At 52.4% G+C, this 27,787-nt stretch overlaps 2 protein-coding genes across 6 annotated transcripts; one reads left to right on the top strand and one right to left on the bottom strand.

Moving 5' to 3' along the window:
- Window positions 1–205: 205 nt before the first annotated feature.
- Window positions 206–18,912, top strand: Tcte1 (t-complex-associated testis expressed 1). 4 transcript variants are annotated; one of them, XM_006244540.5, is made up of 6 exons: window positions 231–354; window positions 9,331–9,465; window positions 9,553–9,865; window positions 10,989–11,557; window positions 15,928–16,377; window positions 17,404–18,912. In XM_006244540.5, exons 3-6 carry the CDS (start codon window positions 9,595–9,597, stop codon window positions 17,608–17,610), a joined length of 1,497 nt encoding a protein of 498 aa, XP_006244602.1. In that variant the 5' UTR covers window positions 231–354; window positions 9,331–9,465; window positions 9,553–9,594; the 3' UTR covers window positions 17,611–18,912. The 4 variants fall into 4 exon arrangements, with proteins under 4 accessions (XP_038939463.1, XP_006244601.1, XP_006244602.1 ...); XM_006244539.5 differs by lacking the exon at window positions 9,331–9,465 and having other exon boundaries at window positions 207–354; window positions 9,495–9,865; XM_039083535.2 differs by lacking the exons at window positions 9,331–9,465; window positions 15,928–16,377; window positions 17,404–18,912 and adding an exon at window positions 14,510–15,921 and having other exon boundaries at window positions 206–354; window positions 9,495–9,865.
- Tmem151b (transmembrane protein 151B) lies at window positions 18,191–26,036 on the bottom strand. Of its 2 annotated transcripts, NM_001191804.2 has the most exons (3): window positions 25,620–26,036; window positions 23,065–23,505; window positions 18,191–22,352 (listed from the first exon to the last, which is right to left on the bottom strand). In NM_001191804.2, the coding sequence occupies exons 1-3, from the start codon at window positions 25,734–25,736 to the stop codon at window positions 21,225–21,227; spliced, it is 1,686 nt and encodes a 561-aa protein (NP_001178733.1). In that variant the 5' UTR covers window positions 25,737–26,036; the 3' UTR covers window positions 18,191–21,224. The 2 variants fall into 2 exon arrangements, with proteins under 2 accessions (NP_001178733.1, XP_008765073.3); XM_008766851.4 differs by lacking the exon at window positions 25,620–26,036 and having other exon boundaries at window positions 18,193–22,352; window positions 23,065–25,613.
- Window positions 26,037–27,787: the final 1,751 nt, after the last annotated feature.

Genomic DNA, 27,787 nt, shown 5'->3' with positions numbered 1-27,787 from the left:
CAACCACAGGGGAATTCCAGAGACTTAAGTAACTGTAGAAAACCCCCTCGCTTCCCCGGTCTCCTTTGTTATTCTTGGGCCTTCCTTCTCCTCTCCCATTCCTTTTCAGAAGTACATCCTCTCCACACGAAAACCTTAATGCACCGAAACACGCAGCCAGGAGCCCAAGTCCACAGGATCGTTCTCTGAGCACGCGCGCGCGCGCGCGCGCGCGCAAAGGGCAGGTGAGAAGGAGGAGGGCGCGCCAACGCCCAGGGCAGAGGGCTCACGGCCCGCCCCCTGGTGACTCAGGCGTCCCTAACAACCAACTGCGCCAACCGCCTGTGAGAGCAGTCTCCTGGGTCTCCAGAGCAGGTGAGGTGACCTCTGAAAAAGGGACGACCAACTCAGATCTCCCCATTCAGACCATGCTGGTCAAGCCTAAAGCTCTGCCAGCTCCTGCAACCCACGCAGGTCTGTGGCCCCGCAGCCATCAATCTTAGCCTCGTATGTCTTGTAATGGGAGAACCCATCCTGCAATTACATGAAGCCCCCAGCTCAACCCTGCCTTCTAAAGCCTGGATCAAGGCTCTGCGTGCCACACAACGACTATCTGTAAACTGGTCCAGAGGCCTAGAATTCAAGTAAAGAAAGTGGGGGACCTGGGAAGAGGAGGGTCCCCAATCCTCAGCTGTGGACAATGCTACAAGCCCTGTGGGTTCTGCCCCTCCCTAGATCCCCCCCATAGACCTGGTCTCCCTGGGTTACCAAGGGGGGGAGGAGGAGGAGGACCATGCTGACCTTTGAAGCTGAGCTTTCCCCCTGGGGTGGCTTAGGAGAGGTGGCTGAAGTTGTGGTTGGTTACCACTAGGTGTCCTTTTCCATACACTGACTACAGGAGTCTGAGCTGGAAAGGGGAGGGCCCTTGGGCTATGAACAAGCTATCTCCCCGGGCCAGAGACCAAACCTGGGCTCTTGGGAAAACTCTGTTTTACTCCTTTGTTTTTAATTCTCTCTTCCTTTAGTCCAGTGAACGGAGAATTCACAACAGGACTTTGAGCAATAGAGGGCAAGGAAAGAGGGTGGGAGAAGGTGTAATCAAAAGCCCAGGGCTCTGAACATAGGAACAGGAGGCCCAAGGAGGGCTCTCTTTTGGGGGAGCCTGGGGTAAGTATGGGTGGGAAGCTGACTGAGAAGACATTAGAAGCAAAGGCAGAGAAATGGGTGGAGGCCACATCAGCTACACTTTCAGAGGAACATAGGGGGCAGGACAGACTCCTTAACTTTCCCATTTGAGCAGTGTGAGGAACCTCCCTGACTCAGGCAGATTTTACTGGGAACTTGAGGAAGGATGAAAAAGGGAAGGGATATGATGGAGACCCAAGCTTGACCCAGTCTGTGAGCAACATGAAGCGCCCAGGGTGAGCAGGGCAGAAGAGCAACCCCGAAATATTCTCTTGGGCCCTCATGGAGACCTCAAGGGAAAAGGTGTCTGCGGCAATCCAGCCTTACAGAAGCGTCAGGTGCTGCGAGCAGTGAAACGGGATAAGGGTGCTGGGTTTTTGGAGGTCGGCACCAAAGTAGGTAAAGGTTCCAGTTCCTCAGTGGTGACTAGAGAACTCGCAAGTGGGAGAAAGTTCCAGAAAACTTCCTATAGCTGAGGTGAGAAAGGTGCACCTCAGAGAAGCAGAGCCCAGTGGGCAGATAAGCACTCCAAGCACAGCTCTGAAGTGACAGTGAGTCCCTTCTGTTTTCTAAGCCTCGGTTTCCTCTTCTGTAAGGTGGAGACAGTGGTGTTATGACAAACATCACCTGTGAACATGAGGGCTTACTGAGCTTCATATGGGTGAAGCTGCTAACTTCTTCACAGCCTCTACGACTTGAGTGCCGACTCCAGGCCAAGCCTGTGTGAAACATCACAGTTTAGCTCCTTAATCATCTACAGTGAATGATAGGTGATAGGAATATTAATTACTGTCCCCATTTAACAGGTGATGCCCCTGAAACCTGTTGAGGTTAATTCCTTGTCCAAGGTCTTGCAGATGTGAGAGGCAGAGAGAGGGTGTGAGCGGAGATAGTCCAAGGCCTGAGCACTCAGCCAGCGACTGTAGAGTCAACCCGCTGTGGGCATCTGCCATTGCACGCCTAGAATGCAATAAGTCACAGCTATCCAGAGCCAAGTTTATGACCCCAGACCACCTGTCCACCACATACAAAGCCATCCGAAATGAGGACAGCCCTGGCCAAAGTGGGACACCATTTTATTACTTGTACCAAGGCCCAGAAAGTCCCTACCCTTCACAGTGTGGCTTCGTGTGTCCTGTGTTTTTATGCCCCTGTCCCGGTCCTGAGGACACAGAGATGGGCTTGGAGAAAGAATGACCTTTCCCTATCTTGCTTGGCTGCACTTGATGCTAGAGATGCAGCCTTGTAAAGCCCTCAGGTCCTTGAGAAGGGGCCCAAGATTTTTTTTTCTTGTTTTTCGGAGCTGGGGACCGAACCCAGGGGCCCAAGATGTAAGTTGTGACCCATCTCCCACTTCCACACTCTTAAGAGCAGAGGTTGCCCTTAGTGGGGACATCACATAGCAGCACAAAAAAAAAAAAAAACACACACACACACACACAAAAAAAATGAATTTCTGGTGATCTCAGCTTGTCTGGAATGCCAAAGACAATCCCTGACGTGAAGAAAGGAGTGGGACCTTGTAGTACGAAATTCCATTTCTCTCCCCGCCCTACAGGCTCTCAAGGAAGATGTGAGACTATAGATCCAGTGGGTCTCGACCTTTCTAACGCAGCAACCCTTTAAACTATTTTCTCTTCTTGTGGTAAACCCCTAAGGCATAAAATTATTCCGTTGCCACTTTATAACTGTAGTTTTGCTACTGTTATGGATTGTTAATACCCGACATGAGGATATCAGCCATGTGACCCTCGGGGTCGGGACACACAGGTTGAGAACCACCCCTGTGGCGCCAACTGGGCTGGGTCCTTTCAGGAGCTGTCTTCTTTCTGTGGTCCTTTGGGAGTATTTGGGTATCTAGGTTTCTGTCCATCCCTGCAGAATCCTCAGGAAAGCCTGGAGACAGCCAGCCAGATTAAGGCCTTCCAGCAAATGATGTAAGCTGCTATGCCTGTCCGTTTCCCCCTTCCTCCAATCTTTCCCCTCAATCAAACTGGGATAGCATCTTTTCCTTCCTTCCTTCCTTCCTTCCTTCCTTCCTTCCTTCCTTCCTTTCTCTTTTTCTTTGGACAGGGTTTCCCGTAAGACCAGGTTAACTTCAAACTTCCTTGATTTAGGAATTTTCCATTTCACTCACCAGCGAACCTAGCACCCTGTGGTCACAAAGGAGAAAGATACTACATGCAAGGAGGTTGCATGTTGAGACCCGAAGCCCGGCAGTTCAGGGACTTCAGGCCTTTGTCACTCTGGCTTTTCTGGTTGCCGGCCCCCCACTAGGTTTCATCCTCTGCTACTGCAGATAGGCTCTGTATACGTCAGGGAAAGTGACTCTCAGCAGTAGGGCTCCTGCTCCTTCAAGGACATGCAGCGGTCCTTCCTTCCGTCAGCCTCTACTTGGACCAATCCTAAGAAAGTCTCTGATTGGTTGGCATTATAAGGCCACGCCCGTCAGTCGCAGTGGCCAATGGGATACTCTTTAGAAGCTATTATTAGAAGCAAATAGGACAGACTCAAACTAGCTACCTGCCTAAGGCAGACCTGGCACTGGGCTTGGGCATGCAGATCCAGTGAGCTCTGTCTGCTGTGGATTTGGGCACAGGGGAAGGTGGCACGGGTCCTGGAGAGCTAGGGCTACAACAAAGTTTTTGGGGGGAAGCCAGGGGAGGGGTTGAACTAGTAAGTGGATGGATGTCTGTCTCGTTCCCGGGAGGAGATGGTAAGAAAGGCATCCCAAGTTTAAGGAGTGGCCTCAGCAAACGATCAAACTAGTTTAAAATGTCCTGCATGAGAGCAGGCTTTATTTCGGAGAGCCACTAGTCGCGATAGAACGCCCTTGTCCTCTGAGATGCTGAAAGAGCTAGCTTTTGTCCTTGGGCAGTTCCGAGCCACTGAAGGTTTTATATAGCTGCCTGCCTCTTTGGCTGTGCAGGGCTGGTTGTAGAGGACCAGACTGGATGCCAGGGCCAAGTGGAGCTGTGTGTGACAGACACAGAGGTCCTAGGCTGAGGCAGCAGTGAGAAAGGAGAGCGCTAAGCAGGAACAGGTTAGCGAACCCCTGTGTGACCTGAAGGAGGAGCTGACTCCCTGCTTTCAGCTCTATCTTCTGTGTAAATTGAATCTGAGGAACTTGGACAGCAGACGGTGGAGAGCTGGGTCCCCTAACAGGAGCAAGATGGGCAGAACCTGGGGGTGGACAGAGTGCCCAAAGCCGGCGGGGGCGGGGCGGGGGGGGCCTGAACAGATGGCTCAGACAGATGTTAAGAGCCCTGGCTGCTCTCCCAGAGGGCTTGGGTTTGGTTCCCAGCACACAACTGCTTATAAAAAAACAGAAGTGGTAAGATAGGCAGGAGAGCCAGAAGTAACAGACCCAAGGAATTCCCTTAACTCACTTTCCTATTAAGTATACTTTGATATAGTATCGGTAGACATTTTTCTTTTCTTTTAAATTTTGTTTTACTTTCAACTGTGCATCTTTGTGTGAGTATATGCAGGTACCCTCCAAAGATCTCCCTGGAGCTGGAGTTGGTTGCAAGCTGCCTGATGTGGGTGCTGAGAGCCCTCTCTGAGCACAGCAGACATTCTCAACGGCTGGGTGTCTCTCCACCCCTCATATACCCTCAAAACACATTTTCTTGCTGGTGATTTGTTTGAGATGTAGCTCCGGCTGCCTCAAGCTCACTGTGCCTCTTCCTCCCAAGTACAGGGATTATAGATGTGGACTGGGATGCCAGTGTATGCAGGATCAAACCCAGGGCTTCCAAAATGTCCGGCAGATGCTCTCAGCTGCACGGCACACCCCCATCCCTCAAAAGAGATGTTTGAAAATCACATGGAACTGGAATCTCTAGAGATAACCTCTGGTTATTGTTTTATTTCTTATGTTTGGTAGTACTAAGGTTTGACGCATAATAATAATAATCATCATCATAATCATAATAGGAAATAATAATAATATTACTCAAGTCCTATGAGTGTTCTACCACTAAAAACTACATATATATATATATATATATATATATATAATCCTCTTCATAGTTTTTATTTTGAGAAATAAAAAGGCAGAATCTTAGCCAGGTGGTGGTGGTGCCTTTAATCCCAGCACTCTGGAGAGAGATACAGGGAGATCTCTGATTCTAAGGCTAGCCTGGTCTACAGAGTGAGTTCCCAGATAGCCAGGGCTACCCAGAGAAACCCTATCTTGAAGGAAAAGAAAGAAAGGAGGTGGGGTGGAGGAGGAAGAAGAGGAAGAAAAAGAGGAGGAGAAAAAATAAAGAGGAAAGAAAAAGAAAAACAAAGTCTCACTAAACTGCCCAGGCAGACCTTGAACGTTAAGTCTTTGTACCTCAAACTCCTCATAGCTGGGATTACAGGTCTGCGTCACCAGGCCCAGTTGGGCCTGGTAATAATTTTCCTGTCAAAAATATCCTTAGAGCCAAGCCCGGTAGTGCAGGATTGTAATCCCAACTGCTGGGGAGGCTACTACAGGGAATTCACAGTCTGCCTCAGCTACTAGTGAGCTCAAGAATGAAAATAGGGGACTGGAGAGATGGCTCAGCGATTAAGAGCATCAGCTGCTCTTCCAAAGGTCCTGAGTTCAAATCCCAGCAACCACACGGTGGCCCACAATCATCTGTGATGGGATCTGATGCCCTCTTCTGGCCTGCAGGTGTTTACGCAGATAGAGCGCTCATATTCATTAAATAAATATAACTTTTTTAAAAAATATGAGTGGCAAGGCCCCGGGTTCGGTCCCCAGCTCCGAAAAAAAGAACCAAAAAAAAAAAATGAGTGGGCTAGGGCGTGGCTCAGTGGTAGAATGTTTGGCTGTCATCTGCAAGAGCCTGGATTTAATCTCCACACCACAAAAATATAACATATATAATGTATATTTCATATATAAAGTATATGAAAATGGTGGATACACAAAGTATATGAAAATGGTCAATTCTGACCTTATGATGTAATTGCTTTCGACGTTTGCCTTAAAAATGACATCAGGCCAGGCGTGGTGGATGACTTCAATCCCAGCACCCATGGAGGCAAAGGCAGGCAGAGCTGTGTGAGGTCGAGGCTAGCCTGGTTTCACATAGTGAGTTCCAAGGCAGCCAGAGCTACAGAGTAAGGCCCTGTCTCAAAACAAAAGCCGGAAACCAAAGTCAAGAGACATCAGACCAAGGGTATGGGTGTTTCTGTAAACATAGAAAGCTACTATTGGGTCTTGCTATGTCGCCAGTCCCTGTGGCAGCGACGGGAATGGGGGAGACTACCCCTTGTGAGATTTGTTAGGGCCACGGATGGCTCTATGATCTCTGCCAGAGGCAGACTACAAAGCAGCAGCAAACACAACGAGAACTAGACCTTAGGAAGAACTGCCTGGTACCAAGAAAGGCAGTATGCAGCACCGAGGGGCTCACAATTAACCCCAGCTGTGATGAAACCTCCTAAGAGGAGGGAGCAGGCCACCTCCCAGGAGAGCGGGGCAAGTGGCCTCTAACCATGGTGCACCAGGTCCTCAAATTGCCACTGACCCTTTACGCTTCTCTCCTGTAGAGACAGGGACAAGTCTTAGAGACCTGGCATTCATGTAGAGACACTTCTCAGCTCTCAGGAATCTCCACAGTCGCCTACGTAGGAAGACATTATTATCCCATTTTAGAGAAGGGTAAGGAGGAAGTCCAAGTCCAGATAAGTTGTGCAGCAAGCCAGAAATGCGAAACCATCTGGTGCCTCTATCTAGACAGCACCCTGCTGAACTCACCATATACATATAGACCAGACTGGTCTCAAATTCACAGAGATCTACCTGCCTCAGCCTTCCAAGTGCTGGGATTAAAGGCATTGTGTAGTTAAAGACGGACAGAGTCTGTGAGTTTGCATTTGATTTGCATACAGGGTGACACAATACATAAATATATTGCTGACAGTGCCCCTCTCCCAAGGCTTTTCCTCCTTGAGCTGCCTGGCAGGCTAGGGAGTACCATCTGGTTCCTCCCTCTGCCAAGGATGCTGTTGCTGGAGCAGGGCTCTCCTTCTCACTGGCCACACCACAGTGTAGCACAAAGGGAAGCTGCCCAGCAACGGGCAGAGGGCCCAGGCGCCCGTGTTCTGCCTTCAGGTTACCGGTAGGGTGCCTGCAGCAGGAGGGCAAAGAGGTGGCCATGTGCAGAAGATCCCCCAGGCCCAGACAGCATCCTCAGTCTTCTGTCTTTAGCCCCATATTTAGCTGCCTTCTCACTTCCCACGACTGCCCGCCACCGTCTGGTATGAGGGGAGACTTGGAAGTGGGAGCCAGGTGGGACTGAAGGGAGGCGAGGCAGCGTTCGCACTCTACAGGAGGGTGTGTCTGGCTGCTCCCAACTGCACGCGCCCTGAATGGAGGCCATAAGCTCAGATCTGACCTGAGCATACCTATTCTTCCCGTTCAAAGCTTTTACCCATTCAAAGCCTTTACGCAGAGGTTTAAAGAGGTGGCCCAGCAGCCAAGCGTACTTGTTGATTGGTCTTCCAGAGGACTCGTATCGCGTTCACTGCGCCCCTATCTGATAGGCTCACACTTACCTTCACTCCAACTCCAGGGGGCTGGCTCTTCTGTCTCCGTGGACATCCACATGAGCTCCCACCCTCCTACGCAGACACATATGTACATATAAATGACAAGTCAAAATAGAAAGATAAACTATACGGATCACACATTTAGGTGACAGTATCCCTTTAAAATTGAAAGAAAAGGGGGGAGGAACAGTATCCTCCTGAATATAGTGCGATAGTTAAGTTTCAACTTTTTTTTTCCTTTTTCTTTCTTTTTTTTTTTTCTTTTCGAAGATGGGGACCGAACCCAGGGCCTTGTGCTTGCTAGGCAAGTGCTCTACCACTGAGCTAAATCCCCAACCCATAAGTTTCAACTTTTTTGGTTTTGTTTTTTGTTTTAATTTAAAAATCTGTATGCAAATTACACATTTCAGCAATAATGTTTAGTGTACAATAATTTCATCTGTTTGGGGTTTTGATTTTTTTCCTTTCTTTCTTTCTTTTTTTTTTTTTTTTTTTTTTTTTTGAAGACAGGCGTCCTCTGTGCAGCCCTGGCTATCCTGGAACTCACTCTGTAGACCACACTGACCTTAAACCTGTTTCAAGATGTTGCTGTTCTGTTCATTTTGCTTTTCCTGTAGGGTTTTTATTTGTTTGGGATTTTGTTTTGTTTTGTTTTTAGCTAGGGGTCCTGGTCTAGAGCTCTGTCAATGAACTATACTCCCAACTCTACTTAAGCCTCTTTTTTTTCCCGTTTATTTATTTATTTATTTGCCTGGCACTGGTAGTGCACACCTTTGATCCCAGAGCTCAAGAGGCAGAGCCAGGAGGATCTGGGAGTTTGAGGCCAACCTGCTGTACAGAGTGAATGCCAGGACAGCTAGGGCGACACAAAAAATGAGTTTTTCCCCTTTTTTGCTTTGTTTTTTTTTTTTTTACTTATTTATTTTATTTATATGAGTACACTACAGCTCTCAGACACACCAGAAGAGGGCATCGGATCCCATTACAGATGGTTGTGAGCCCCCATGTGGTTGGTGGAAATTGAACTCAGGACCTCTGGAAGAGCAGTCAGTGCTCTAACCACTGAGCCATCTCTCCAGCCCCGAGAAACTGAGTTTAGATGCACACTTTATGGATGGCTGGAGAGATGGCTCAGAGGTCATGTGCACTCAGTGTTCTGTTCTCACCGAGGGACTGAATTCAGTTCCCAGCACCCATGTCAGGCTACCCACAACTGCCCGTAACTTCAGCACAGGGCCTCTGTGTGCACGTGTGCGCACACACACACACACACACACACACACACACACACACACACAATCTTTAAAGACTACCCGTTCAGTATCAGCTGTGCAACATCAGGCAAGTCAGGGACCGTTCTGTGTTTCATTTTCCTTCAAAGGAAAAAAAAGAAGATGAAAATGGGCTCTTACCTCCAAAGCGTGTTTTTTTTTTCTTAATGACAAATGAGTTAATATCCAACATGAGTACCTGGTACGTAGCCATGATAATAATTATTGAACAGCTATGGTCTAAACTTTGGGGCTGCTCCTGTACACACGGTGGCCCTTAGAATACATTATTTTATCAACTCCTCTAATAATCCTGTTGGTAGTTACTGCCCTCATTTCACAGGCAACATCTGGGATTCAGAGATGTTTGCTCGCTTGCCCAAAGCCACACAGCCAGTCTCCGAGATCCTCATCTGGTTCTACTCCACTCCAGAGACTGATCCTCAAGCACCGCTCTGTGCCACTTAATTCCCCCCAGGTAACACTGTCTCCTTCCTCTTGCTCCAGCTAGGACCCCGCCCCCAATCCTGTATCCTGCCTGCAGTAAGAAGCTTCCTGTTGCCAGGTTGCCAAGGTTCCTACCCTTGCCTCACTGCCAGCAGTCAACATGCAGGAAACCTCAACAACAGCGTCCGACCCTTCGTCTCGCAGCCAATCCGCTTTCAACATCCAGCGCCAGGTCTCTACTTTGGGTAGTACCAGTCCAGGACCCGTGTCCTTGAAGACTAGCACCAGCCCTGCCCCAAGTCAGCTGAAGACCAAGACCACAAATGTCCGTCGCATGCGCAGGATCATCTCCGAGGACCCGGAGTGGTCGCTGGCCATTGTACCTCTCCTTACAGAGCTCTGCATTCAACACATTGTCAAGAACTTCCAGAGTGAGTCCACGTGATCTGGGCCGGAGGAGGTGGGGACCACCACACCCAAGCCTGGAAGCATTCTCAAATCTACTCCCACCCAACTGAGTGGTGTCTCCTGCCATGTGTACGCACGCACACGCATGTGCACGTGCACGCGCGCACACACACAAACACGCATGCACACGTGCATACACACGCACTCAAACCAAACACAGACACGTGCACGCGCACGAGCACACCCACACATAGGCACATGCGTGCACGCACACACACACCACGTACATGCACATGCACACAAACTGAACACAGACGCGTGCACACATGTGCACACACACAAGCACACATGCACACGTGCATGCACACCCACACAAACAGACGCCTGCGCACACATCTGATAGAGTCCTCTGGGATGCAAATGGCTTCCTGGTTTCCTCCACTCCAGCTCCTTCCAAAGAGAACTAGCTGGCCTCTCCTACTCTGTGGGACAAGGGCTTCCCGAGAAATGGGCCATCTATCTAACATAGCATGTCGATGTGTGCCCCAGCAAGCTTAGATGAACTCCAGGAGGCCAGGGCCATGTCTGACTTCTTCATTTTTAAGGATGTATTGGGGGTGGGGAGAGCTCTCACCATGGAATGCAGTGCACATACAGAGACTCATGACGTCAGCTCTCCCTCCTCCCACCTCTGCATGAGTTCTGGGGTGGGATTCAATTTTGCTCAGCATGCATTTTTTTTACACCCTGATCCATCTTTTTTGGCCCCATGTTTTCTTCCTTTTTTCTCCCCAGCAGCATCTGGCACATAGTAGGTGTTAAAATACATACAGTAATTCTGAAATGAATGAGTAAAGTCTGACTGGGCGTCTCAGAAGTCAGACTGGATGATACGTTAAGAACTGGCCCTGAGATTCTATCTGTTCTTCTCTGGGTGGGTCCGCTTGAGACCAGATACTGCCCAATGCAATTGCCAGTTAGTTGCAGGCAAGAGCGCCTCAAAGAGTGTCTCTTTATGAAACCGTTTCTCCTCTCAAAGCAAAGTTCCCAAGATCACAAAGGATCTTCCAAGACAGCCCCGGGGCACTGTGTTGTGACGTTCCCAGCATGGTGGCTGACCCTGTTTTCCTTCCTCCCTTCCCAAAGACAACCCCATCCTGAAGCAGCTGCTCCCAGAGCACCAAAAGAAGGTCTTGAGCAGCCTGCCCCCTGAGCTGCCTTTGTCGGTGACGGCTAACTTGATTGAGGATGAGAATTATTGGCACCGCTGCTGCATCAAGCGCTGGTCCGTGTGCCACGTGTCCAAGCACGGCGACAGCTGGAAGCGTATGTTCTTTGAAAGACACCTGGAGAACCTGCTGAAGCTCTTCATCCCAGGGACCACGGACCCCAACGTGATTCTGGACCTGGTGCCCCTCTGCAGGAACTACGTGCGCCGCATCCACGTGGACCAGTTCCTCCCACCTGTGCGGATGCCGACCCCGCCTCAGGGAGAGGAACAGTCGGACTCTGGCAGTGAGGGCGAAGGGAACGAGCCTGAGAAGAACCACTACCAGCTGCAGGCTCTGGTGGGTGGCCTCAAGTACCTGGAGGAGCTGGACCTGGTGTATGGCGTCAAAGACTGCGGCATGAATTTTGAGTGGAACCTCTTTCTCTTCACCTACCGAGACTGCCACTCTCTAGCAGCCACCATCAAAGCTTGTCACACTCTCAAGGTACCGCAGCCCGCTCCCCCCCCCCCGCCCCCAAATCGCCTGCCTCCTCCTTTCTCATTGCCTCAGGGGTTGCTTCTCCCTGCCTGTTCCTCTCCTCCCACCATCTTCTCCCATCTCCTTGCATTCATTCAGTAGAGAAGGGAATTGTTTAGATATTTGGGTTCGTTTTTTTTTTCTTTTGAAACTCTGTTGAGAAAGGGTCTCACATGTCTTAGGCAGGCCCAGAACTTGATTGCAGCTAAAAATGACCTTGAATTTCTGACCTCCTGCCTCTGCCTTACATACACAAACACGACCAAGTGCTGTCATCACAGATGACGCCACTACGCCCAGTCTAAGTGATACTGAGGATGGATCCAAATGAAAAACGCCCAGGCTTGGGGTGCAGTTCAGAGGCAAAGAGTGTCTGTAGCATGTGCAAAGCCATGGGTCTGGCCCCTGCCACTGGGAAAAGCTAAAACGCACTCCACAGCAGGTCTACTGTACTGCTTAACTTGTCTCCTGGCTGTGATTAAAATCCCTGGCAGAACCAACTGAAGGGAGCTGACAGTCATTTGGTTACAGTTTTCAAGGCATGGTTCACCACAGAGGGGGAGCCATGGCGGCAGGAGCTTGAGGCGTTGGCCAAGCAGAGAGCATGGAATGGGGATTCTCAGCTTTCTCCTTTTTATCCAGCCCAGGACATGCGCGCCCGTGCGCGCGCGTGCACACACACACACACACACACACACACACACACACAATTAAAGTTTAACTAGATAAACCGGGCAGTGGTGGTGCACACCTTCAATCCCAGCACTCAAGAGGCAGAGGCAGGTGATCTCTGAGTTTGAGGACAGCCTGGTCTACAGAATGAGTTCCAGGACGGCCAGCTGCACAGAGAAATCTTGTCTCAAGGGAGAAGAAAGGTTTAGCTGGGTAATTTAGCCATTGAACTAGACAATGCCCCAGAGACACACCCAGAGACTCACTTCTAGGCTATTTTAGAGCTTTGTCAAGTTGGCAGCATTAACCATCACCCTGGTTATGTTGAAATCTTCAGACGAGTATGCCCCGTGGACTATTTGGGCTACGCAGCCAAACATTGAGGGTTTTTTTTTTTTTTTAATCTGAAATTCAAATTTAACTGGACGTTCTGTGTTTCTATTTGTGAAATCTGGCAGCCACCGCCTAGCTGCAGCTTCACATTTCTATGGCTGCTCATTAGTGCCTTTCATCCCATCAGACTGCTCCATCCGCAGAGCTCAAACGGCATAATTTTGCCCCCCCCCCCGGCGCCCCCTGCATCTTCAGCACCTGGGACAGGGCCCGATGCTGGCTGGCTGCTGGCTGGCTGCAAAGCGGGTGAACAGAGGACAGCATTTCTTTCCTCTCTTACCAAGCCTAGCAGCTTGATGCCGCTCCCCCTGCTGTGATGAACCGTGCCCTCAAAACTGTGAGCCAAAGAGCCTCCTCCTTCCTTAACATGCATCTGTCAAGTATTTTGTCACAGCAACAAGACAAGATGCTGAAGCACATGGATTCAGTTCCCAGCACCAAGACATACAATTTTTTAATGGAGTTACATGTTATATGTTACACATCTGGAGTTACATGTTACATGTTACACGTCTGGAGTTACATGTTACATGTCTGAAGTTGGAGGCAGGGGTATCGAAAGGTCAGGATCATACCTACATGGTGAACTGGAGACCAGCCTGGGCTACAGGAAACTCTGTTCCAGAGAAAGGGGAAAGGTGGTTTAGTGGTTAGGATCACAAACTGACCGCTCTTGCACAAAACACTAATTCAGTTCCCAGCGCTTACATCAACTCCAGCCCCAGGGGATCTGACCTCTTCTAGCCACCCACATACCCACACAAAAGCACACATGTGCAACATACTCAAGGATCTTTTCAAAAGAGAGAGAGAACACGAAGGGAAAGCAGGAGAAGCAGGGTTACTTAGCTCCTGGTAGCTGGAAGGACTCACAGATCACACAGCGCCAGCATTAATAGCAGAAAAGCCGGAAGGAAAGGACATGTGCACAAGAGACCAAGCACACCCTCTTGCAAGAATAACTTGGGTCCTGGGGTCCCAGGAGAGCCTCACCAGACTCTTCCAAGGGTGACATCCTATCAATTCCACCAGGGCCCCACCTCTTTTTTTTTTTTTTTTTTTTTTTGGTTCTTTTTTTCGGAGCTGGGGACCGAACCCAGGGCCTTGCGCTTCCTACGTAAGCGCTCTACCACTGAGCTAAATCCCCAGCCCCAGAGTCCCACCTCTTAAAGGCCTCACATCTCTCAGGTTCACAGAGGGGGCCAAGCTTTTGCACAGGAATCTAGCGTTCTGGTGTCTTTTCTGTTGCTGGGATAAAACACTCTCACCAAAACAACTTTGGGGGGAATGGGGATTTGTTTGACTTACACTCCCATGCCAAGGCCATTAGTGAAGGAATTCAAGGCAGTAACTTGAAGGCAAGCCTGCTTGTTATCCCACACAGCATTGCCAGCAAACAAGGAACTCATGCCACAGCCCAAAGAAGTCCAGCATGAAGTTATGGAGTGATACTGCTTGCTGGCTGGCTCATACACAGCTTTTACCCCACTAGCTTTCTTTCTCTCTCTCTTTTTAGATTTATTCTTATTATTATAAATTATGCATAATGGGAGGGTACATGCTCATGAGTCCACATGCCCATTGAGAGGGCCTGGAGTCACTAACTATTGTGAGCCACCCAATATGGGTACTAGAAACTGAACTCCTGGGCCACAAGGGCTGCACAGGCTAAAGTCCACTGAGTTGTTTCTCCAGCCCCTTAACTAGCTTCCTCATACGGTTCAAGACCATGTGCCTAGGGATAGTGCTACCCACAGTGGGCTAGACCTCCATCAATCAACAATCAAGACAATCCCACGCAGGCCTGCCCCCAGTCAATCTGACCTCGGTCCTCCAGTGAGTCTCTCTTCTCAGCTGTGTCCCTGGCCCCCTCACTACCAAAACAAGCAAGCAAGCAAGCACTGTGAGGGTGGTTGGAACCGCCTCCGTATCTGCAAAGATGGATGAAGTGGAGAATCTGGAGAGAAACACAGTCAGGTAACCTGCCCCTGTGACGTAAGGAGGATGGAGACAGGAAGGACGAGGCAGATGTGCTGAGGGCCCTTCTCACGAGACCAGATGCTGTAGGAATCATTGGCAGGCAGGGAATGGAAGAGGGGGAGGAGGAGGGGGACCATTTTGAGTTTAAAAACATGAGTTCCAGTTTGAGGTGGCCCGGAGCAGAGAGAGGTCCTCTCTACAGCTAGGGAGAGTCTGACGTGGGGAGAGTCTTAAGTTGAGCTTTGAGAACTGTGTCTTCTTGAGTGTGGCCTTGCATTTGGATGGAGTCATAGAAGAAAGATCCAAAGGGAGAAAAAGGAAGCTTGACATGTAGGGCTAGAGGGGGAAGAGCTTGCCAGGAATAGGAGAGAGGACATGGCATCGTGTCACAGATCCCAGACAGGGGCACGTTTCAAATAGAAGGAGGAAGCCACGGAACAGGATGGAGCCCAGGACTGGCTTAGGGACCTGAGGGGTCCCTGGGGGTGGGGTATTAGAAACAGAAGCTGGGCAGCTGTGGATATGGAGAGAGTGGGAAGTGAGGAAAAGGGCGGAGCTGTGAACAGTTTTGTCAAGAGCTTGACTGCAAAGCGGGGAACAGAGCTGGGACACAGGAGGGCTTCTGGGTCTCTGAAGAGGAAATTGCACCAATTTCAACCTGAATTGGTCCACAAGAAAATCATCGGTTATACAGAAAGAGGCTCAGGGACCAGGGTCAATGCTTGCTGGGGCTGAGACCTGAAGCGGGGCAGTTGGCATGTGGTAGGCAGCTGTGGAGATCTGTGTTGGTATCATGAAAACAGTGGAGGAGCCTATTCAGTGGCCAGGACAAAATAAAACAGAACAGAAGAGTGGCCTTCAGTGGAAAGGGGGCTTGTAGGTACCGTGGCATGGGCAGACTGGAAGCCAGAAAGGCTGACGTAGTCACAGATTATGAGAGAGTATGTTGTCCAGAGAAATATAGCTGGATTGGCACACCATACTGGAAGGTTCTGTAATACCAGCCACTAACAGTGACGTAGGCAAAGTTTTCCACTGTCAGCTTCTTGGTCAAAAGAATAGAGAAAACCGAGATTGAGCTGGACCTGGTGATGGCCTTCCTCTCTACCACCTGCCAGCAATTCTACATCATTAGGTGACTCCACCTCCAACCTGAAAGCCAGGCAGGTGGCTAACACCAGGTGTTGAGCCTCATGCCAGCTTGTATCTTCTTTCTCTACCGGCACAGAGCAGTTAGGTAGCGCAGGCTATCCCAGACTGGCAGGTGCTGTAAAACTCCCACCTGCCCACAGATCTTCAGACTGACCCGAAGTAAGGTGGACGACGATAAGGCACGCATCCTAATCCGTAGCCTGCTGGACCACCCAGCCCTTGAGGAGCTGGACTTATCCCACAACCTCATTGGAGACCGCGGTGCACGCGCGGCAGCCAAGCTGCTGAGCCACAGTCGCCTGAGAGTGCTCAACCTGGCCAACAATCAACTGCGGGCGTCCGGTGCACAGTCACTGGCCCACGCCCTGGCGCACAACACCAACCTCGTCTCCCTCAACCTCCGCCTCAACTGCATCGAGGACGAGGGTGGTCAAGCAATCGCCCACGCCCTGGAGACCAACAAGTGCCTCACCGTGCTGAACCTTGGCGGCAATGAGCTGTCTGAGCCCACAGCCACGCTCCTCTCCCAAGTGCTCCCAGTCAACACCACGCTCATCAGCCTCAACCTATCCTGCAACCACATTGGGCAGGTGAGTCATGGCTTCCGGAGCGGTGGGTATGGGGTGGAGTCCAACTAACATAGACCGTTGCCAGGGCGGGGGAAATGTTAGGAGCAGACCGTGGTGTGCTGCTCAGAGAACATGTGTGCGGGTTCTTCTCCTGTGTGCGCTCCAGGGCCCAATTCTTTTCATTTTTGTTTTGTATGTCTGTGCTATATGTGCATGTATACATGTCTTTGCGTGTGTGAGGGTGTACCTATATGAGCGCGTACACGTGGGCATGCATGTGGAGACCCGAAGTTGTCATCTAAAATTACCCTCGATGGTTCTTCCACCTTATTTGCTGAGGCAGGGTCTCTCCGTCAAACCCAGAGACAGCCTCTGAAGTGACTGATCTTGACAGCCAGCTTGCTCTGGAGATCCTCGATCCCTCATCCCCAGAGTTACAAATGGGCACTCTACCTACTCAGTACTCCCATGGGTTCTGGAGATCCTAATTCTGGTCCTTGTGCACAGGCACAAGGGCTTTCCTCAGAGTCACCTACAGGTTCCTCCTTTTCCTTTGGCTCTTAGTTTCTGGGAGGGAAAGGAAGGTGGTTTGATTGATTGATTGATCGATCGATTGATTGATTGACTGCCTGATTGATTGATTAAAGCAGGGTCTCACTGTGTAGCCCTGGCTATCCTGGAACTCACTGTGTAGACCAGGCTAGCCTCAAACTCTGAGGTCTGCCTCGTGGCTGCTGGGATTGTAGCCATTCCATCCCCTCCAAACTTCTTCTCACATCTCACTAGACTGACTATTCTTAGGTCCCCAGGACTGATGTGAGGGAGGAAGGAGAACCACATCACTATCACGAATCCATATTTTTTTCAAAACATTTAGGTTAAGCTGTCACCTCAGTCTGCCGTCACCACAGTTCTTCAAGTAGAATGGAATTTTTGTCCATGTCCCGAACAGATAGATTACAGGTGGCTTTGGCAAAAAGGTATCCCACCTGTATGGAAGTGTGTTCTTGTGACACCAAATGACCCCTCTGCCTCACTCCTCCCCAGGACGGTGGGAAGCAGCTCCTGGAAGGCATGTCAGACAACAAGACCATTCTGGAGTTCGACCTGCGACTGTCAGATGTAGCCCAGGAGAGCGAGTACCTCATTGGCCAGGTTCTGCATAACAACCGAGAGGCTGCTCGCCAGCGGACCCTGAGTCCTGGCCACCTCACCTTACCCACTAACAACTACAGTGAGAATTCTGTAGGCTAAGACAGGGATAGAACAGTGAGCTGATGGGTCACCCTGGCAACCACACCTTCATTTCACACCCTTGATATGCCTGCCCCTGGTTCCGAAGAATCGAGAAAGGGAACCACGAGTCTCCTTGGAAGGGGTGGCCAGATTTGGATACGTGAAGATGCTGAGATACAGAAGGGGCACGCCTAAGGATGAAATGGTGGTGGCCTAGCTCCCACACCTGGAAGATGGCCACTACTAGACCCATACCAGGAACAGGGACAACAAAGGACTATGAGACAACCATTCCTGCTCAAACTCTTCATGAGCCCCATCTACCTCTTGACCCACCCCACCCCTCTCCCTTTCTACCAAGCAGATAGTTGAGTCCTGATCTCAGTCTCTACACACACCATGCACACACACACACGCACACACGCCCGTGAGTGCACACAGAGCAAAGCTATGGCTGTCTCCCTCTGCCCTTCCACCCTCCCAGAGACACTACCGTCAAGCTCCCGGCTTAGTCCACTTGTACAGATCGCACCCTCACTAACCCTCAAGCTGGGAATGGAGAGCATGGGGAGCAAGTGTCACTCTGAGGGAGCAGACCGGTGAGTCATCCACACTTTTATTATCCATCAGTGTGATTTGTACAATCTTTGCGCTTGGAATTCCATGACAAAAAGGCCACAGTGTGATGCACCCAATTTGACAGAGACCTGTCTCCTCCCCAGCCAGGCCTAGCCCACCCCACAAGCCCTTCTCCTCAGGACATACAGTCTTCCAGGTACCCTCTCCTTGAGTCCCTTCCACACCATGACTGCCCACCCTGGGGCTACACCCATAGGAATTACGGACTATGGATTCACGAGAGGATCTGACTGACTAACTCAAACTCTTATCTCCCAACTCTCCTTGAGCTGAGTGGCCCAGAGCCCATCTTCTACCTCAAAGATGGGTGACTGCAGCTACAATCCAGGAGGGCCTGCACTCCAGGGACTCTTTGCAACAAGCAGGAGCTGAGCAGAGCACCAGAGAGGGCTTGGGAGTGACTATGTGTGTGCCTGTCCGGGCAACCTAGAATCCTCTGTGCCTGACACCCTCTGACAGTTCCAGAGTGCAAACATGTAGGTGTGAGGGTGTGTGTGTCTATATATTTGTGTGTGTGTGTGTGTGTGTGTGTGTGTGTGTGTGTGTAGCCACAGCTGCTAGCAGAGGTTCTAATTAGAGAAACAAGAACATTCAGTGTAAAGTTTAATTTTAGAGATTAATTAATTTTCTGGTTTTCATTTTCCCTGGCAATCAATAAAGCTACCAAGAAAAGAGACCAAAGAATTGCTTTCTCTCTAAGTCTGTGCATGTGTGTGTATGTGTGGGAGGTGAGGCTGTCTGTGTGAGGAGACCTAGGCAGAAATGGTCAGGCAAAAATAATAACAGGGCTTCCCTCCTCCTCTCCCAAGGTCAAGCTCGGTTTCTGGACCCAGAATGGAGGAGCCAAGTCCTTCCCTCCTTGGAGCTGTGAGATGGCCAAGCTGCCCCTAAATGAGAACAAAACATTCAGTCGCCAGCTGGCCAAGAACTGAGGCCTGAGGCCACAGCTCACTCACCACCTGTGCTCCAATAGTACACACACTCACACACACACACATACACACACATAGTACACTCACACACTCACACACACTACACACTTACACACACACACTCACACACACCACACACACACATTCACACACGCACACACACAAACACGCACAAACACACACACACTCACTCACTCACACATACACACACATAGTACTCACACTCACACACACACTCACACCACACACACTCACACATGCACACTTACACACGCACACACACGGAGCTCAATCTCAGGGTCCTGGAAGGTTCAGTGCTAGCAGGCCAGTGGACACTGTTGCCCAGGAAACCCAGTGGGCAGCTGTGCTGATCCCTTCTGCTCGAACCTATCCTTCTCTGACACCCCTCCCTCCTCACCCAAACATCTCTGTATAACCAGAAAGCTCAACCCCCATTTGAGCCCTAGACCATGGCATCCCCACAACAGGGCTTCCCACATCCCCCAGAGAAAAAGGGAAGGGGAGCCAGAGGAGATTGTGCATAGGTAGGGGCCACTTCCATTGGTTGGCATAGGACTGGCACAGCCAGGAGGAAGAGGGGAAGCCAAAAAGGTGGAGATCTGATGAGGAAGGCAAAGCAAGAAGCAGAGGGAACAAGATTGGATGGATGTGAGCCCAATCCCTGGGTACTAAATCTGCTGGGAAAATGTCAGCCAGGGCAGCTGGGAGAGCGAGGGGCCAAACACAGACATGCACAAGGAAGCACACCGGAATGGAGGAGGCAAGGGAGTATAGGGAATGGGAGAGCAAAGTTGGTGTCAAAGCTTCGAAGGGACAGGACAAAGGGCTGGTGCCCTGGGGCTGTGGCATGGCGCCCCTCTGAAGACCTAGAGCTTCAACTCATGGGATAGGAAGAAGTGGAGGGTCTGGCAAAAACGGAACTCCTGCCACTGGAAATGATTATCTCTCTAGCTAGGGCTTGTGAAGGACTCAGCTCTACGGAGGCGCGCGTGAGGGGCACCTTTCTTCTTAAGCGTCTGCACGAGAAAAAGCTACAGCACGCCCTGTCACCACACCTTCAGGGCTAGTTTCAGTCTACCCACCATTACTAACTCTGCTCCTGAGGTCTCTCAACAAGATGTGCCTCAAGCTCTGTCCACTGGGTCACTCACCCTGGCTGACTTTAATGAGGGCCTCCAGGATGGCACCTTAGCCTCCTTCATGGAAGCTTCTACCCAGAACCCAGGGGAGGAAGCAGCTGATGGATGGGAGGCTGAGTCTTTTCCAGAAAGAGCCTGCAGTGTCCTCCCAGCTTTCCTTCCCTTGCCCTGTACCCTGACAACAGCTCTTTAGAGCCAGTAAGCCCCGAGGTGAGTGACGTCATTGATGTGATGAAAAGTCCCTCCAGGACTGGAGCTCTGGGGCTCAATGAAACAAACAACAGAGCTTTCTTAGCCGCAGCGCCTAGACGCCGCCAGAACTCTTTTAAGGTGTGGAGAGCAATACTGGGAGGGCCACCCCCCGGCCCCACCCTCAGACCCTGTGAACACAGAAGCTGGTTGGAAGCCAGCTCTGCTGCTCTCCACCAAACCACCGCCCCTCTCCACGGGGGGCCTGGGCAAAAAAAAAAAAAAAAAAAAAAGAGCCCCAAATGCTTTTCCTGCTGCTCACCATGATGGTTCCCTTGGTGGGGAAGCCAGAAACGGGTCCCACAACATACTAACAGTCAAGACTCGATGAAAGCCTGGGAGGGAAATCTCGAGTGTGAATGGAAAAGGAGGTGTCCCCGCAGGAACTGGGTGGGGCCTGGAAGAGAACCACCTCTGCCCCAGTGGATGGGATTCTTAGAGAGCTGCCAATCTCCCATCCTCCGTCTGTGTACAGGGAAGCAGTCTCAGATCACTGAGGTCTCGTCTGAGTGTGCCCCCTCACCTCCCGCCTTCTCTCATACCCCCTGCCTGGCCTTAACTACCATCCTGCCTTCCTCTGCTACACACAGAGAGCACAACACAAGGAGAGGCAGGAGGGAGAACGGCACAGGCTCCCTCCAAAGGCGGGAGGTCACAGTGAGGTCTCCACGCAGGAGCCATGGCGGTGCAGTGACCGGTGGCTGTGGCCCAGACACCCCTCCTGCCGATGGACAATGAGGACAGGGAAACATAGGGCGTCGTGGTAGGGCGGTGGTGGCCCAGCCTCCTCCTCGTCGTCGTCGTCCTCGTTGTCCCGCATGCTGGCCTGGCTCGACAGACGGGTCTGCTCCGTGGGGCAGCTCGCCTCGTTGACACTCCCGCTCCGGCTGCGCCACAAGCAGCTGCGCCGAGAACCATAGAGGCGGCTGAGTGAGAAGCGGCTGCCCCCGCACCCGGCACTCGCTCCGGGGCCCTGGGCGGCCCGCGGGCTGGCGCAGATACTCAGCGCGCTGCGCGAGAAGATGGACGAGCTGCTGACCGCTCGCTGACAGTGCTCGCAGCTCCGCCAGTGCGGGGTCACGCCCGCCGCGCCCGGGCCACCAACCCCTCCGTAGCGACACCTGGGCACGAAGCCACCCCCTGGCCCGCCGCAGCGCGAGCCCAGCTCGACTAGGTCCATGAGCAACACCTCCGAGTAGCTGGGTACCAGCTGCTGATTGGAACGGATGTGCCACTCGAGTTCGGTGCTGTCCACCGTGTTGACCCGCGGCAGGCGATGCGTGAGCGGGGGCAGCAGCTCGTCGCTGGGACTCAGGCCGCCACCTGCGCTGCTGGCCGAGCCCGGTCCCTCCAGACCGAAGAGCTTCTCCACGTGGTAGTGCGCATATGCTGTGCGATACTCCGCCAGCACGCGCAGCGGCCACGATAGCGTGAGCAGGGCTGCCGCCCAGAAGGCCGACGAGCAGGCATACCAAGGTGGCCGAGCCGGGTCGGGGAAGGCCACCATGAACTCGCGAAAGTCCACGTTCTTGAGATGCATGCCCTCTCGAGCCTCCATGTAGTCATCCAAGCCCTCGTTCTCGGCGAAGAAGCGCGCGCGCTGGCACAGGTACGCGTTCTCAGCCTCCACACTGGCGAAACTGAAGCACTTGGTGAAGCGCAACCGCGTGGCCGGCGCGCCCTCCAGCCCCACCAGCGCCTTGGACACATCCCGGACCCCACAGCGCGCGTAGTCGAACTCCGCTTCCGCCACGTGTGTGTTGACCCGCTCGTGGTAGACCTGCAGGAGGTTGGAGTCGCAAGGGGGAGCATACCGCGGCTTTTGTCTGTCTATCCCAACACAGACCGAGGTCCTTATACCTGAGATCATCTCCTCCTCCTCCTCCTCCTCCTCCGTCACCATCATCATCATCACCGTCACCACCTCCTCCCCCTTCCGCTCCCAACCCCAGTGGGATTGCCCTGAAAACCCTGTACCACGCACAACCACCTCCTCTAATAGTCTTGGCCTGAGACCCAGAAACCTGACTTTAAGTCTACCTCTGCCAAGTAAAAGTAGCCTCAGGCCAGTCTGAGCTGAGGTCTCCGTAGCTGAGAATAAGTACTCGGTAATAATTACTTTACCGAACAGTTGAGCAGATACAGGTGAAGTCATCTGCAGGCATGAAGCACTAAACAGACTCCAACCCAGGAGCCGGCCAGCTGAGCTAAAGTCCCGTCCTCCTTATCTCCTGTATGACCTTGGATGGGTTTTGTCTTTACCACTCTTTAAAATAAAATGGGGGTATAGCCACTTCATAGGTTTGCTTAATTCATAGAATTAAGTAAATGGTTTTAAATCTGTAAGTGCCTAGAGCTCGGTTCTGTTGGTGTTGGTTGTCACTACTGGATACGCATGGGGGCTCATGCTGTCCCGAGCTCCCTCAAAAGCAGAGAGAAACCCAAGCAACCTTCCTGTCTTGAACAGCCCACGCTCATCCACAGCTTCTCACCTGGGTGGTCGTGTAGGCATCTCCATTGCGGTATCGGGTGACCTGTCGAGTTCGTCGGACATAGTGATAGCTGATGGCCTTCCACCAGATGCAGGGGGTGGCCTGCTGCATTCGTCCCACACGCTCCTGAACACTGTTCACATCCACTCGGTGCTGCAGCTCGTGGCGGGCTTGGCAGTGCCAACACTCCACCAGGTAGACGGCGTACAGCATGAGCAGGAAGGCCAGGGGGATGTAGACATAGCCATTGGAGCAAGGGCTATCATGATACATGAGGCTGTTGCCCTGGTAGGCGCTGCTGAACGTGAGGCGGGTCACTGTGGTGACGTGGCACCAAGCCACTGCCCCCAGGCAGCCATACATGAGCAGTGAGAGCAGGAGGCACTTCCAGTGAGACTCACGGCAGAGAGATTTGGTGAAAGAGGGCTGGATGGGACGCTGCTGCTCAGACGAGGAGACAGGACCCGGCACAGAGGCAATGATGAACACAGGGATTGAGAGACAGTAGGCCAGTGCCAGGGTCGTAGACAGGAATGTAGCAGGAAGAAGACAGAGATGGGAGCCAGTGACCAGAGATAAACACAGAAGTGTCCCAGACAGAACCATGACAAAAGGTGACCAGAATGCCAACATAAAAGAGTACACACAAAGAGAGAGAGAGAGAGAGAGAGAGAGAGAGAGAGAGACCACAAGAGGCAGAGAGAGAGAGAGAGAGAGAGAGAGAGAGAGAGAGAGAGAGATCAGAAGTGGAGGACCAGATGGATAGGATGATATCCAGAAAGAGTCCAAAGACAGACACAAAGATGGCGATGAAACGAGAGAAGGGGTGGATGGGGAAAAAAGGAATAGACAAACAGGCATTAGCGAAGGTAGGTCCTCAGCCCAGACCTTTTCCAGGGGGTCCCAAGAGAGCAGGGAGGGACCCACTGACATATCTCCCCACTTACTAGGTGGGGCCCTGACCTCTTGGAGATACTGTCAGCCCTGGGTTCTAGAGAAACCATTCTCTTTGGCTCACCTCTCCGTTACAGACAATCTAACACTTTCTCTGGAGTAGAGGTTTAACCTTATCCCATTCACCTCCCCTGTATCCTTCTGTGAGTCTTCCTACTATTCACACCCCCTCTTCCCAGTAAACACATTCTTCCTCTCTGTTCTAGGGTGGGGAAGAGGGGCTGGGGCACCTTCGCACCTTCCCACAAAACAGTCCAAAGGGACAGAGGTCTGTGGGTGAGGAGAGAAGATGGGGGAGGGGTGGACTACAGGAAAGGAAGATATTGGAAGCCCTGGCGTTTGTCACTAATGTTTGATACTCTCCAGGGCCGGTCTGTTAAAAGCACTTGGCACCTTCTGAGTTGTTTACATGTCTAGTTCTCCACCAGATGGAGCGCTCCTGAGGGCAGGGCCAGCGTCTCGTTCTCTTTGCCTCCTAAGTGACACCCAGCAGGCACATAATCAATGAGGGTTGAGTTCGATTGTTCAAATAGCCTGTCTTCCCACACTTTCTGCATTGTTGCACACACATGTGCACACACATGTGCACACACACACACACACACACACAACCTTCTGCTGCAGTGCTGACTGGCCCCTTTAATTCTTCATCCTGACCTAGGGACCACCAGAAAGGGATAAAGCAGTGGAAACCAAGTGTACAGTTAACAGCAGAGGTCCTAGATTTCTGTGCATAGGTAGGAAGAACAGGAAACAATACAGAGAGTACCTACAGGGTAGGGAGGGTACCCTTGCCTTCTGGGAGCTGTGCCTTTGGAAGCCGGGTGCACAGGTGCACCTGTGTGCCCGCCTGGTCATGTGCTTGTCCCAGTGTGAGCACAACCGAAAGGGGCTACCGGCAAGTCCATCCCCACTCTCCAGCCCCCGTGTAATATGCATGGAGTGCACCAATGTGGATGGGAGGTTGGGACGGAGGGCTTCTGGTACTTCCCTTAGTTTCTTTGTCTCCCGTTTTCAAAAGACTCAAGTAGGACCCTCGCAAGGTACATGCATAGTACTGATTCAGAAATCCTTAAGCTTAGTGCCCCCTAGGGGGACCATCAGGCATTGAGAGAGGTGAGCAGCAGCCCCCTTACACACACACTCCCGGTGACCCCAGGGGCTATGGCTTCTGTACCCGTCTGATCTTCCTATAATCCCAGCTAGGGTGACACCATCGCTTCCCCACAACGCATTCTTCTTGCCTCGGAGCACTTCCAGTTCTCCCTCCTAGCCTTCAAGGTGGGATGCCGCCCACCATCCTCACCCGGCGGCCGGCCTAGCCCTTCGCTGCTAAGCCCGGGGTCTGCGAGGCTCCGCCCAGGGCCCCTCCCCCTGCCCAGGACCCCCTGAGCCCCGCCCCCGACGCGGCCCCTTCCTCGCCACAGCGGACTGCGCGGGCAGCCAGGTCGGGGCAGTGGTGCTGGACTGCGGCTGCAGCGGCCGGCTCGGGGTGCGGGGCGCCGGCCGCTCTGCGGCGGAACCGGCAGGGACCGCGCGAGGTGCGGGGGATGGGGCCAGGTCGCGGTCGTGCGGGGGAACCGGGGGCCGCCGGCTCTCACCTCCTCTCGGGCGGGGCCCTCGTCCGCCGCTGCCATGGGCTCCTCCGGGACCCCGGAGCCGCCGCCGCCGCCGCCGCCGCCGGCGCTCTCTCCCGCGGCCGAGCCAGGGGGGGACATGGCGTAGAGGGGGCGCGTCGAGCTCAGGACCTCCCGGGGGGCTGCCAGGGGCCGGGGGCATCCTGCGCTGGCCCTGAGGAGGGGGCGCGAGGGGCGGGGCCCTCTCTGCTCCCCACCCCCCGCCGGGGGGAGGGGGCCTAGAAAGGGCACGGGGGAGGCCGGAGATGGGGGGGATGGGTGGGAGGGCGGGCTGAAGGGGCCGGGCTGGGGGGGCCGGGGCCGGGGGCGGGTGTCACCTTGAGGCCCTCGCGGCGCCGCTCCGCCTCCCGCCCGCTCCCGCCGCCGCCTTTTGTCTGAGCCGAGCTGGAGCCAGCGCGCCCCCCCTCTTCCTCCCAGTGCAGCAGAGCCCCGCCCCCAGCCCCCCAAACTCCGCCTTCACCAAGCCTTCCTAATAACCACCACCACACTGCCAAAGGGGAGAAGCAACAGGGGCTCCCCGCACCCTTTCTGTCTGTCCGACTCGCTCACCGCATCTTCTTGCCGCCTGCCCATTCTGGCAAGATCTCAACCTCAACTCCTCTCCGGCTGCCCTCTTAGAAGGGCCCTGACGCGCCGGAGGATCAACCAGCATCCCTCTCCAATCTCTGGTCCCCACAAGTCCTTGAGGCTGAAGGCTGGGGAGAAGAGAATGAGTCTTGGGCACCTTAGGGAAGACCCTTATTCCTAATTTGCATGGTAAAGGGTTAAGGCAGAAACCGGACTCCAGAGGCACTGAAGCCAAATCCAAGAAAGGACTACTAGAGGGCAGAGAGAGGAGCCGCTGGTAGGCTCTCCCTCCTTCACAAGAGCAGCCCCAGAAAAGCGATGAAGTGCATCCAGTTCCCTAGGCTGGGGGTTAAGGACACCTGAGTTCTAACTCTTGCTTCTGGCTCTGTTGTGTGTCCATAGGCAAGCACCTTCTGTCTCCAAGCCCTTATTTTGTCCCTCACAGGTACAATGAGAAAGTTCACTAGTCTGCCAACGTAGGGAGGCAAAGTCACAGACCACAGGCATGCTGAGTGACTGTCTGTATAGCCAAGCCCTTTGTGCCACCCACCCGCAGCTGCTTTTCCCTGCAGTGACTAGGACACACGAGAGACTGGCAGTGTTCTGTGTACGTGCGTTTCTGATGCTCCCATAAATAAGCAGGTACTCAGCACCTACTGTGTGTCATGTATAGAAATAGAATACATCTTTCTACCCTCGAAAAGCACAGCCTAGTTGAAGAGAAGACATGCAAAGCAGTCATTATAACAGTGTGATAAAGGCCAGGCATGGTGGTTCTGGGTGTAGATAGTGAACTGTGACAACCTACTCTGCTGCTGGGGCCTTTGTCGGACAGTAACTGTTCTTCCTCACCAAGGTGTATGGAGGGCAAGTGAGTGCTTACGGACCCACCCGCCAGCACCCACAGATTGGCTCCTACCCTTCAGAGCTTTCTCTTTCTTTGTGAAGAGAAGTGACACCCATCTGAGGCAGGAGGATCAGCACCATCTGGACTAGATACCAAAGAGCTGTCCAAAAAGGGGTTAGGTAGTAGATTGGGGTTGTAGCTCAGTCACAGACACTCGTCTAGCATGTGTGAAGAGCTAGGTTCAGTTCCCAATACCAGAAGTTCCTTTGGAGCAGGAAGTGACCTTGAGGCAGTGTTGATGTCATATCTGATCTCTGGGGCCCGGAAGTAAGATACTGAGTAGCTCGGTGCTCCCTTCCTCTTCTGGACCAGAACCACTCCTTCCGTCCCTACTTCTGCCTCCCCCAACCCCACCTCCGAGTGCTTCTGCTTCCAAGCTCCTACTTCTTATTCCTCCCTCCCGAGGGAGGACAGCCTGAATGGTCCTCTTTGGATCAAAGAGTCCATTCTTCCCCCAGAACAGGGTGTGTGTAGTCTCCGAAAGGGAACCTTGGTACCTCATCCCAGTGGCTCCCACCCACTGCCTCACAACCAACTTGAGCCCCTCACTCTGGTTTCAGTCTGTCTTCACCACCCTCCAGTCTTCCCTGCACAGATAGCAGAGGTCCCAGCATTGGACTTTCCTAAACTACATGGCCGACGATTCATACTTTTCCTT

The sequence above is a fragment of the Rattus norvegicus genome, chromosome 9, assembly GCF_036323735.1.
Source record: "Rattus norvegicus strain BN/NHsdMcwi chromosome 9, GRCr8, whole genome shotgun sequence".
Taxonomy (NCBI): Eukaryota; Metazoa; Chordata; class Mammalia; order Rodentia; family Muridae; genus Rattus; species Rattus norvegicus.
The sequence above is the reverse complement of the archived record's forward strand: the minus strand, read 5'-3'. Positions and strand labels throughout refer to the sequence as shown.